Consider the following 12,898-nt stretch of genomic DNA (forward strand, 5'->3'; position numbering starts at 1 on the left):
GTACTATGAATGCCGATTTAACTAATCCCCTTAGAAAGTATAGGCATTTTAAAAGACTTCTCTTTTAATTTAAACAACCCACTAATTAGTGAAGTTCTTTCATCAGTGAATGGTTTCCGGACGTTCAGATTAGCTTCCACAATCAATGATCCCCTCCCACAACCTCCGGAGTTGATGAAATCAAATGTCTTGGAACTGCATGCAGGTTTTAGTAACTCAGATCATTAAAGAAAATACAGAAATAACTGGGGAAGGGGGCGGTGGTAAGGCGGAACAAGCAAGTTTTAAACGTTTGGGGATTGAAAATTTGGAGAAATAATGCCACCTCCTGGTGGGATATGGAAACGAGGAGGAGAAAACAGCGACTGAATTGGGGCTAACCAGCTTCTAGACTTTCAAAGCCTTAAACCGCGAGTCTCTCACACGGGTTTACTCCGAGACGCACCCCCCATCCCCTGGCAGCTTTAACCACTCAGCGTGCCCTGCTCAACGTGATTGACAGGGCAACAGCCCGGTCCGTTACTTAAATTCGTCGCTCCGGAAACAGTGACCGGATCCTCCCGGAAGCTCAGGGTCCGCTTTCTCCCAGCATCCTTTGTCTTCCGGCTATGTTCAGTCTCGTCCGGCCAGTCCCGCCTTGCGCGCCCATTTCGAGCCTGAGATTCAAGTTCGACTTTCCAGGCTCGGGAAGCCAGCCCGGGTTTCCCAGGACTGGGTAGTTGGGCAGTGGCGATGGGGGCAGGAATGGCGCAGCTGGAGGGTTACTACTTCTCGGCTGCCCTGAGCTGCACCTTTTTAGTGTCCTGCCTGCTCTTCTCCGCCTTCAGCCGGGCGCTTCGGGAGCCCTACATGGACGAGATCTTCCACTTGCCGCAAGCGCAGCGCTACTGCGAGGGCCACTTCGCCCTCTCGCAGGTGCGGTCCCCACCCCGCCCCGCCCGGCCCCGGCAGGCCCGGAGGGCGGCCTCGGCGCTGGCTCTCCCGCCCGAGCCTCGAAGCCCTCCGCCCCACCCTCCAGCCTCGACACACAGCGGGACCTGGGTAGTCCTTGTTCCTGTCTCGGCTGTGCAGTGGGTGTGAAATGAATGAATGAGCAGATCTGTCTCCTGGGAAGTAACGTTCTGACGGCCCCCTTTCCTGGCGACTGATGGCAGTTCTTAGTTTTTCTTCCCCTTTCCCGGTTGGAAGACGGGGCGGTCCCCGGGAAATAGCGGGAAACTTCACTTGAGCTCCTCTGCCAGTCACCTTCCTGTGTTTGAGGAATGGTATAGGGTGGGGAGGGGTTGTCTTCAGCCACCAAGAAGTGACGATTTACTTTCCTTCCATCCTTGGTGGTTTCAGGATCCTTTTGTTAAACTGGATAAAGTGGCGTCCTGTTAAATATATCATTGACTCTACTTTTCCTGATAACCTCCGATGAGATGTGATAGGAACTTAATTCTTGTTTATAGCAATCATCTTGCAGTAAAGTTGGTTTTGTTTTATGTTTCGCTTAAAGGAGCAGAACCCATCACCGATGCTAAGAAAGGACTTACTGTAGGCATATTATTCTTCCTCTTCTGGTGAGCCAGTTTAGAGTGGTGGTTAGAGGTGAAGTCTAGCTAGAGAAAGACCTGATTTCCATTTCTGGGGAGTTTATTTACTAGGTATATGACCTTGTAAATTTTGGAGTTTCAAGTTTGTCATCTGAAAATGTCAATCATAATGTCTACTGTAGGGCATGCTGCAGGATTAAATACAAAGGGTTTAGCAAAATTCCTGGCTCAGCCCATGTTAGCTTTCATTGTAGAGTCTGTGGTTTAATCTCTTTAAACTCTTCTTTCTCTCCAAACTCATCAGAGTTCCAACTAATGTTCCCACCCTTTTAAAAACTGGAGCATTTGCGATCTAGTCACCAAAATGCTTCCAGAAGAGGGGGGTCTTTCTGAAGAATAGAAACTGATTGTAAGTTGTTATCTCCTGCTAGTGATACCTCAACAATCGCAAAGCAGGTGCAGGGGCCAAATTGAAGGAAAACTTTTCCTTAGAGGCGACATCTGATCTACTGAGGACTTACTTGTGTCACAGCACGCCTTCTCAAAATGCCTGATTGTTGGTAAAGATGTTTTTGAGCTTGGCATCTTTGTGTCAGTCCTCTTGCTTTTGCTTCATTGTCAGCTTTTCCTTTTTAAGTGGGACCCTATGATTACTACATTGCCTGGCCTCTACCTGCTGTCAGTTGGAGTGGTCAAACCTGCCAGCTGGATCTTCGGATGGTCTGAACATGTTGTCTGCTCCATTGGGATGCTCAGATTTGTAAATCTTCTCTTCAGCGTCGGCAACTTCTATTTACTGTATTTGCTTTTTCGCAAGGTACAACACAGACACAAGGTACATTTTCAAAATATTATAAGTTTACATGCAGTTATGTACAGAGTTATGATAAATTGGTTTTGCGAAATTTGGTGGAAAATGTCTTTAACAGTATTTGTATATATTTTGTAAAGATAAAGCAAGGACCCCACCTCCATTTTAGAAGAAATTTATATTTAAATACCTGAATAACTTATTTACTTATAAAATCTAAAGTAAATGTTTGTTCTTTTACCAAGCCAGTTCACTTAATATTTACTGAGCCTTTTTGGTGTGTGTGTGTGTGTGACAGTGACAGAGAGTCAGAGAGAGGGGACAGATAGGGACAGACAGGAAGGGAGAGAGATGAGAAGCATCAAATCTTCATTGCAACACCTTAGTTGTTTATTGATTGATTTCTCACATATGCCTTGACTGGGAGGCTCCAGCAGACCAAGTGACCCCATGCTCGAGCCAGCGACCTTAGGTCCAAGCTGGTGAGCCTTGCTCAAGCTGGCAACCTCAGAGTCTCGAACCTGGGTCCTCTGCGTCCCAGTCCAACACTCTATCCACTGCACCACTGCCTGGTCAGGCCTGAGCCTTTTCTTATGTGCTACGCACTGACATGACAGAGGTAAATGAGAATCTTTTCATAAAAAAGCTACATTTTCATTAAGGGCACAGGCTTTACCTGAGGAGTCCTTATGTGACTTAATGCAGGCCCTAGGGGTGAATCACCTGGGTTTAATTCTATCCACTTACTAATTATATGACCATCTGTTAAACGGGAATAATGTAAAATCTACTTCACAGGGTTATTATGAAGAGTAAAGCAGATTAATAAGAGAAGGTGCTAAGAATAGTGCCTGGTCTAATAATGAGGGCTCAATAAATACTAGTTATAGTAGTTATTTTTAACTTGAAGAGATTATTTCAATAGTGTAAATTATGAGTGACAGGGAAGGGGACAGGTGTGAGACACTGTGTGGACAGAGAGGGAACAGAGCGCTTACTGCAGCCTGACTGGGAGGGAGAGATGTGGGTGGCTGTGGCTCGGGCTTCACAGAGAAGATGGTACCTAGGCTGAGTCTTGATGAACAGATGGGGCTGTAGGGTTGGAAGTGAATCCTGGCAGGGGAAGCAGGAGCAGAAGTAGAAAGGATGAGCCACAGATCCAGGGTACTGGTATTTGGAATTAGAAGATTGTAATAGTATGGGGATGTGAGGCTGGAGGAATAGGTAGGGCTGAAGTCATGAATGTCTTTAAATGTCATGGAAAGGATTTTCAACTCGAATAGATGGACTCCCATTAATTTTAATCAAGGCAGTGGCATGGTTTGATTTTGTGATTTAGATTAAATGAAGGCTGCAATGCAAGGAGATGAGAACCCTTTCAAATTCTGAAATAGCATGTCAGGAAAGCTCAGAAAAGACATTTAACTTTAGACCAGGGGTCTCAAACTCGCGGCCCGCCGAACAATTTTGTGCGGCCCGCAGACTAATCCATGAAGTTCAAAATATTTTGGATAAAATTAAGTAAGCCTAGGGGCCTACTTGTATTTTTCATTTCTCTAGCATCCTAGCTAGATATTAGCTTAGTTAACAGCAGTTGTGATACGAACTACAGTTTCTAGTCGTTTTGTGACACTGAGTAAACCTCATGTACGATTGTGCTTGTTGTACTGATTTTTTTTTGTTTTCAACTGCAGTGAGAAAAGTGTTGCGTAACAGTTGCCTTTTGTAGACCTAGTGCGGCCCGCGGAAGGGCTGTGATCTTGCTCTGCGGCCCACATGCTGAGTTGAGTTTGAGACCCCTGCTTTAGACTGAGCCCAGTATTTTCAAGAAAATCCCTGAAATTTCAACATAAAATAGTAAGACCATTGGGTATGGTAGTATATATATATACTACTGTATACATATTTACATTCTCTAGTGCGGAGTTTTGAAGGGATATCCTTAGAAGAAATTGGTAATAATGGCTAAGTAAATGCTTATTGAAGGCTCTGAGAGTTAAGCTCAAGGAAGGGGAACCACCTGCATTGTGTCCCATTCATCTCCAAGTTCCACACAGAATTTAGTTCAGTGTCTTGTACACAATGACTCCTTAACTATTGTTGAATGATTCAAAGTATTTTAGGCCATGAAGTTTTGGCACCCACATTTATTGTCTTATCAACTTCCAAACTAATGGGTATAATTAGGAAGTGTTAAGAGTGTTCTTGTAAATATGTGTCATGTTTTGCAAAGCCGTAAATAAAATTAATATTGAATAATTTTTAAATATGATTCAGGTAGTTTTTTTTTTTTAAGAAGTCTATTAGTTCAACTGAAAATTCTTTCTTTTTTTATCATAAAAAGGATTTTAACTGTGATTTCTCCTCCTCCTAGGCCGGCTCAAGTATCCAGAGAATCTTGTCCACGTTAACTCTAGCAGTATTTCCTACTCTCTATTTTTTTAACTTTCTTTATTATACAGAAGCAGGATCTATGTTTTTTACTCTTTTTGCCTATCTGATGTGTCTTTATGGAAATCATAAAACATCAGCCTTGCTTGGATTCTGTGGCTTCATGTTCCGTCAAACAAACATCGTCTGGGCTGTCTTCTGCGCAGGAAACGTCGTGGCCCAAAAGTTAGCCGAAGCTTGGAAAACCGAGCTGCAAAAGAAGAAGGAAGAGAGGCTTCCCCCTATTAAAGGACCATGTTCAGAATTCAGGAAAATTCTTCAGTTCCTCTTGGTTTATTCCATGTCCCTTAAGAACTTGAGTGTGCTTTTCCTTTTGACTTGGCCGTACATACTTCTCATGTTTCTGTTCTGTGTTTTCGTGGCGATTAACGGTGGGATCGTTGTTGGCGATCGGAGCAGTCATGAACTCTGTCTGCACGTTCCCCAGCTTTTCTACTTTTTCTCTTTCACTCTCTTTTTCTCCTTTCCTCACCTACTGTCTCCTAGCAAAATGAAAGCTTTTCTTTGCTTAGTTTGGAAACGTAGAGTTCAGTTTTTTCTGCTTACTTTAGCCTCTGCATTTTTCATTTGGAAATTCACTTATGTACATAAATACTTGCTAGCAGATAATAGACATTATACATTCTATGTGTGGAAAAGAATCATTCAAAGGTATGAAATTATGAAATATTTGTTAGTTCCAGTCTATATATTTGCTGGTTGGAGTATAGCTGACTCGTTGAAATCCAAGTCGGTGTTCTGGAACTTAATGTTTTTTATATGCTTATTTACTGTTACAGTACCTCAGAAACTGCTAGAATTTCGTTACTTTATTTTACCTTATGTTATTTATAGGCTTAACATACCTCTACCACCCACATCTAGACTTGTTTGTGAACTGGGTTGCTATGTAATTGTTAATTTCTTAACTTTTTATATGTTTCTGAACAAGACTTTTCAGTGGCCAAATAGTCAGGACACTCAGAGGTTTATGTGGTAATGTCATGGATATCTCTAGAAATAGATTTATTATTTAGACTATTTTCACACGAGCAACTGAACAGGTAAGAATTATGGATTTTTTGTTTGTTTGTTTTAAGCACAGTGATGATAATCAGCTCAACATCAGATTTTTTATTTTTAAACATCGGATATATGTGTTTTAAACATGTATCTCAAGTCCAAGGGAGTTGAGTAGTAAAGAACTTAGAAAAGTTTAAGACTTGCCCCACAAGCCTGAGTAATAATGGGGAAATGAAATTGTTTACAGTTATTTCATGATAACTCTTCAGTACTACTGGCTACTCAGAAAACTTGGAAACTTTTTATGGATACAAGTTTAAGAAAACTGGCCATGCATTAGAATACTGGAACATACGTATTCTCTTCAGAAAGCAATAGCAGACAAGATATTTTTTGGTATTTATAAATGATCAGGTAATATTCTTGATTAAAAAGTTGCTGAACGTTTCAGTAAATACAGTTTTAATCATAAGGCAAAATCGACTCATGTCTGTAGTTAGTATTACAAATTTGAGGCTCATCTTTGTCTTCCTAGAATTTAAGTTACTGAATTTTGTTAAAAATCCAGAAATGATGTAGCTTTTTCATTAATACCAAATGTGAAATATGTGATGGCCAGAGGTAAATTGTGTTGATGATTATGTTTCAAAAGGGATTTTCTTTTCGAAATATGTTACTGTATTTTCTTTTGGCTGCCATAACAAATTACCACCAGCTTGATGGCTTTAAAATTTTTCTCTCACAGCTCGGGGGGCCATAAATCTAAAATTAAGGTGCCGGCAGGCACGGTTCCTTCTGGAGGCGCAGGGAGAGTCGCTTCATGTTCCCTGCTGGTGGCCGCCTGCAGCCCTCGGTGCTCTGGGTGTGGAGCTTCAGCACTCCACTCTCTGCTGTCTCTACATGGCTTTCCCTCTGTCTTTTCTGTGTCTCATAAGGACAGTGTCTTTGGATTTAGGGCCCACCTTAATCCAGGATGTTCTCATGATGACATTATTAATCCAGTTATGCCTACAGAGACCCTTTTCCCACAGTTACAGGTTCCAAGTAGACATATCTTTTTGTGGGACACTTTTCAACCCACTAAGGTTACCAAAGGAGATTTTAGGATAAACTTCATAAGAGTGTAGGAAATAATTTCTTTGCTGAGATAGTTTAAGTAAAATTTTATCTTTACTGAGAGTTTGAAAAAAACTGACTTTCAGAGTTACAAAAACATAAAACTAAAGGTAACTGGTATTTGATTTTATTATCCAGGAAAAGTTAGACTTGAAATCATTTGATCTAGTCCTACTTTGTAGACTAGGGAACAACTGTTCAAGTAGGTTTTTTGTGTGTTTTTGGATTCTTCATCCACTATTTTGAGTATGTACATTGGGTTGTCATTCCATTACAGAAAAGTATTATTTAGACATGTTAACTTTGACCTGTAAACTTAGAACTGTGAATAGAATCCATCTTTTAACCTCATGTAAACTTTTTAAATTAGCTGTGTGAATAAATTGTCTTAAATGTTGAATAATGATTTCTCCAGATATGAAATAATGAGTGGAATTGGAAAGTACATTTGCAAATATAAAATTTTGTACAAGTGAAAATTATAGGAATGGTTGAGTAATAAATAATACAGAACAATTTTTTGTACTCCACTTAGTACTTAGAAAGTAGATTGACTTTTTAGTTGATTACAGTAGTTGTAGGACATGTTTTTACCTAAACTTTTTTTTTATTAGACAAGAAAGCACACTCAAATTATTTATGATGGCAATCTGAATCCCAGGAAGTCAAAATTGAAAAAAAAAAATTGTAATTTAGGAAAAAACAGCTTTCTTGTCTGTTATATATGAAAGGCTTTTGTGTTCAGGAATATTTCTGAGATGGAAAAGCTTTTCCTCTCTAGTCTGGCAAAAATGAGAAAACCATTCTACCCCATAGATTGAGGGAATCACAATTCCAGCTAATTTTTAAGTTCCTGCTATGTTAAGAGATGTTTGGAGAAAATCTACATTCAGAGAAAACAGGTTAATATTAGGTGTTTTCTCCAAAGTACATAAAATACAATACTAACATTTTAGAAAAGAATGTTGTGAGTTAAAGGTGCTAGCATTGCTTTTAGACATTCTAAGTGATCTTTGGAACATTTTTCAAGAGTTATCAAATGCCGTATTTTTCGCTCCATAAGATGCACTTTTCCCCAAAAAAAGTGGAGGGGGAAATGCCCGTGTGTCTTATGGAGTGAAAAATACGGTATTTTATTAAATATTTAAAAACATCATTTGGTTCAGAATATTTTTTTTTCTTATTTTCCTCCTTAAAACCCTAGGTATGTCTTATGGTCAGTTGTGTCTTCTTTTTTTTTTTTTTTTTTTGTATTTTTCCGAAGTGAGAAGCAGGGGGAGGCAGACAGACTCTCACATGTGCCCGACCGGGATCCACCCAGCATGTCCACCAGGGGGCGATCTCGGCCCCTCTTCAGCGTTGCTTCGCTGCAACCAGAGCCATTGTGCACCTGGACAACTTTGCTCCAATGGAGCCTTGGCTGCAGGAGGGGAAGAGAGGGACAGCGAGAAAGGAGAGGGGGAAGGATGGAAAAGCAAATGGGCACTTCTCCTGTGTGCCCTGGCCAGGAATCGAACCTGGGACTTCCAGATGCCAGGCCAACGCTCTACCACTGAGCCAACTGGCCAGGGCCAGGTACATCTTATGGACTGAAAAATTTGGTAGATATTTTCAATACAAAGTTTTTAAAAAATTCACTTAATTCCTTAAAATGTGATTATAAAAGATGTATTGATCAACTAGAGAGCCTGTGGAGCCTTGCAATTGTTGATATTAAAGTATGTAAGTAGGATTATATTAATGTTAAAAGAATTTAGTCTTAATATGTTTAGGCTCAGTAATGTTTGAATTTTTTCTGTTATATGAAGTTTCATAGATACTTTGTATATATTATTTTTATATAGCATTTGAAAGATTCCAATATGCTCTTTGTTTTCCCTCGTATTATTTATGTTTTTTCTCAGTGGATACCCAGAAGTCTGTTCTAATGCATCTGACTGTATTTAAATCGCTGTATTTGGAAATGTAGTGTTCCTGAGGTTAAAACTGTGTTATTTGGAAAGAAACATTGGTTTAGCTCTCTGGCCACTTCCTCCTCTTCTTAAAGGTATTTCTGGAATGTGCTTACTTTATCATAAAGTACCTTAATATAAAAAGTTTAATGCAATTGATTTCTGATAAACAAGTAGTTTACAGTAGTAGTGCATTTCTAGTCTGAGTTAAACCGTCACTGGGCTTGACTCCATTGGCAAACTGCCACTTCACATTTTCTTTCTTTGTAATTGAAGACATGAGTAAAGCTCCTCAGTTTTTATTTATAACCCCTAAATAGGAGACTGTCATATTAAATGCACTTTAAAATTTTTTTCAATTACAGTTGATGTACAATATATTAGTTTCAAATATGCAACCCCATGATTAAACATTTATATAACTTACGAAGTAATCAACCCGATAAATCTAGTACCCATCTGACACCATAAATAGTTATTCCAGTGTTGTTACTATAGTCTCTATGTTGTACTTTCCATCCCTGTAACTTCTGTATCTACCAATCTGTACATTTTAATCCCTTCACCTTTTTACCCATCCCCTCAACTCCTATCCGGCGACCATCAAAATGTAAAATGTCTGATTCTATGTAGACTCACTTCTAAATAAAATGTTCATATAAAGAAATAAATTCATATTCATTAACTTAGAGATCATTTATTATCTTTAAAGCAATTAGCATTTCATTAAAAAGTGTAACAAAAAGTATGCAAATAACAGGAAAAATTATTTTTATTAGGGAAATTTAAACATGACTTGAAAAACATGGGCTTGTAGAAAAAGCATTTAAAATGGCAGGATTTTTATGTTTGTGGCTTTGGAGTAGGCCAATAGTTTCATCTTTGGACCTCATTTCAAATGAGTATAGTATATATTTGTCCTCACTAGTCAGTGCCTGGGACATGTCTAGCCTTATCTCAGAAAGAATTGAACCCCTGCCATATATCCAAAATGTTTATAAATACTTCATATAATAAGTATCGAGTAAATGTATATTGAGTAAAGTTTTTTAGTGTAGAACGAAGTGAATACACTAGGGAAAATATATCCTATTAGCTAGTTTTAGGAAATAAATTACATATTTCATAGTGAGAGCTGTCCTAATCTTTTTCTCCCTACATTTCCTGAACTAGTTTTAAGATGTTTTCTTTACCATAGTGCTTAATACTTACACATATATTTACCTGTAAATATGTTTTTATAATAGGAAGTGATTTCAAAATTATTGCTATTTAAAATAAGACAAATAACTTTCATCCATTAAGTTATAATAGCAGTTGAACTGATAGTTATTAGACTTTTAAGGAAAAACAATTTTCAACTATTTATGAATATTGTGTGTTTTAGGCTGAATTTTATTACTTTAGGGGTAACATAATTATCTTATTTAGGGTACATTTTATGTATTTAAATGTTGACAAGACAAACAATATACTAAAACTTGTATAGCTGAGAAAGTTATAAAAAAACATTGAGGTTATATTTTTAAAACATCCATGAATCAAACACTAAATTCTTTAATGTTTGGAAATCATTTCTAGGAAAAGAAATTTTGCCACAGTGAAATAACTCAATATCTTTATATTTTACTTTATATTTTGAAATAACAGAACCTAACTTTATTTAAAAAATGAGCATTATTTGATTAATTTAGTGTTAATTTGAAGTCAGTGTATCACCATCCCACCAGAGAATATTTTTCTGGCAAGAAAAAATAGTAAACATAATTTTTCACACTGATTGGGAAACTCAGTTCAGTTGAACCATATATTTGTGTGTATGTGGCACATCCAAAATAATTGCGATCATTTATTCAACACACAGTGTTGTAGGTGTAATACTCCAGGCTGATTTACAATTACTGTCATGTTTGATCCCTTTCATATTCCTGTGAGGCAGATGTTGATTTCTGAAGAAACTAAAGATCAAGCAGATACAGTAATTTGCCCAAAGTCAATGCCACCACTTAAGAACATAGATGGTCTGATTTCCATGAGTGTTTTTGTTTCTTTTATCGATTTAAATTTATTGTGTTTACATAGATTCAAGTGTCCCACCGAATACATTCCCTCTCCCTCGTGTTCCATGAGTGTGTTTTGACTGCTACTCTGCCCTTACTGAAAGTTTTTCATTAAGAGAAGTAGAATATGGAGAGAGGTGATAATCTCTCTACTCTGCATTAACCAGACCATTCATGGCATATTACTTTGTGAATTGGTTGTAGTCATTTTTAGAAATGCTAGAAACTATTTAAAGAAGCATGAACAGATGACAAGTGTTTATAATTATATTGCAAGAGAAATGGCTAGAAGAGTATGTGGCACGCTTAACTTGGAACAGCAGAGATTCTATAACTCGGTAAGCTCTCATAATTGAATAGTTATTTGGAAGAAGACTTGGAGTATTCTACATTCTCTGAAGTATAAATCAAGGACCAGCATTTACAATGTAGATTTCAACTTATGAAAAACATTTCCTAACTGTTAAGTCTCTGCAGGGGAGTGGACCCAGAGAAAGGTAAGCTTGTGCCTGACCAGGTGGTAGAGCAGTGGATAAAGCGTTGGACTGGGATGCGGAGGACCCAGGTGCGAGACCTCGAGGTCACCAGCTTGAGTGTGGGCTCATCTGGTTTGAGCAAAGCTCACCAGCTCGGACCCAAGGTTGCTGGCTTGAGCAAGAGGTTACTCGATCTGCTGTAGCCCCGCGGTCAAGGCACATATGAGAAAGCAATCAATGAGCAACTAAGGTGTCACAACGAAAAACTGATGATTGATGCTTCTCTCTCCATTCCTGTCTGTCTGTCCCTATCTATCCCTCTCTCTGACTCTGACTCTCTGTCTCTGTAAAAAAAAATAATAATAAAGAAAGGTAAGCTTGCTTGCTCACTGAGGGCAAGATTTCCATTTGTCAGGGATGCTTCAGAAGAGATTGAGGTAGCAGGTAGGTAGAATAAATGGGTTTTTTAGATGCCTCACAATCCTATGATTTGAAATTTATAAGTGTTACAGCCAATATTTTTTGCATTAATTGGTAATCGTGGTGAAACAACTGGTGACTCATGTCTGATAAATACAAATTTCTGAACAAAAACTGTTACCTTTAGAAACAAATTTGAGATACACAACTTAGAAGAAGGTATTAGCTATAGTGAGAATACTTCTAATACAGTATTTAATTTGTTTCCTATTTTAAATTCCTCTACATTAGTGAAGAGAATGTGCTTTTCTTTGAAAAGGTTTTTCCCCTAAAGATAATAGGGTAAGCATGATCTGCAAAATTGTTTCAAAAGCAGTATCCACTAGGTGGCGATATTGTGCTATGTTTCCAAGTGTTATTATATAAAACTTTCTTAGTCTGATTTAACTTTTTCTTAGCTATAAGTTTTGAACTACAAGGTAATTTATAGCATCCACATTTACTTATTATAATGTCATTCAAAATGGTTTCTGAATTGTATAAAGCTAAGGTAAATATTAGAAAATTATTCTTGTGTTTTTTAGTCATGTATTGGGTGATTTAACCTAATAGATATCACATGTGAAACTCTTTACTTCATATGGCATAGTCAAGATCTTTTGCCACAAACAGCAATGGTGACAAATTTGAAAACTCATGTAGTGTTGTATCAGCCAATGTTTTAAGGGCTGCTTTACCCTTGTAATTCATTTCCTAACAACCCTATTGGATCAGTACTATTGTTAATATTCCCACTCTAGGCAGACATGGGGATACTGAGTATAGAAAGAGGAAGTATTTCGCCAGAGAGTCTAAACTAGCTGTCTGAACTGGAATTCAAACCTAGGCAGGCCAACTCAGAAAACATGTTAACTGCTATCAGCTTTGTGGGGGGCATGGAGGGAGTAGGGCACAAAGTCTACCTTCAAGTTTGTAACATTTTAGAAAGAAAAACGATTGTGGAAAATGTGGTAATGCCCCCTATTTGTATAGCTTGGGAAAACAAGGCTCACGCTGATTGTGGCTCTTCCACAGG

At 38.3% G+C, this 12,898-nt stretch overlaps 1 protein-coding gene across 1 annotated transcript; it reads left to right on the forward strand.

The window, feature by feature from the left end:
* The first annotated feature begins 618 nt into the window (after nt 1-618).
* ALG10 (ALG10 alpha-1,2-glucosyltransferase) lies at nt 619-7,378 on the forward strand. Its single transcript, XM_066368942.1, has 3 exons — nt 619-915; nt 2,173-2,370; nt 4,721-7,378. Exons 1-3 carry the CDS (start codon nt 733-735, stop codon nt 5,774-5,776), a joined length of 1,437 nt encoding a protein of 478 aa, XP_066225039.1. The 5' UTR covers nt 619-732; the 3' UTR covers nt 5,777-7,378.
* The last annotated feature ends 5,520 nt before the right edge of the window (nt 7,379-12,898 follow it).

Source organism: Saccopteryx leptura, chromosome 2, assembly GCF_036850995.1.
Source record: "Saccopteryx leptura isolate mSacLep1 chromosome 2, mSacLep1_pri_phased_curated, whole genome shotgun sequence".
Classification (NCBI taxonomy): Eukaryota; Metazoa; Chordata; class Mammalia; order Chiroptera; family Emballonuridae; genus Saccopteryx; species Saccopteryx leptura.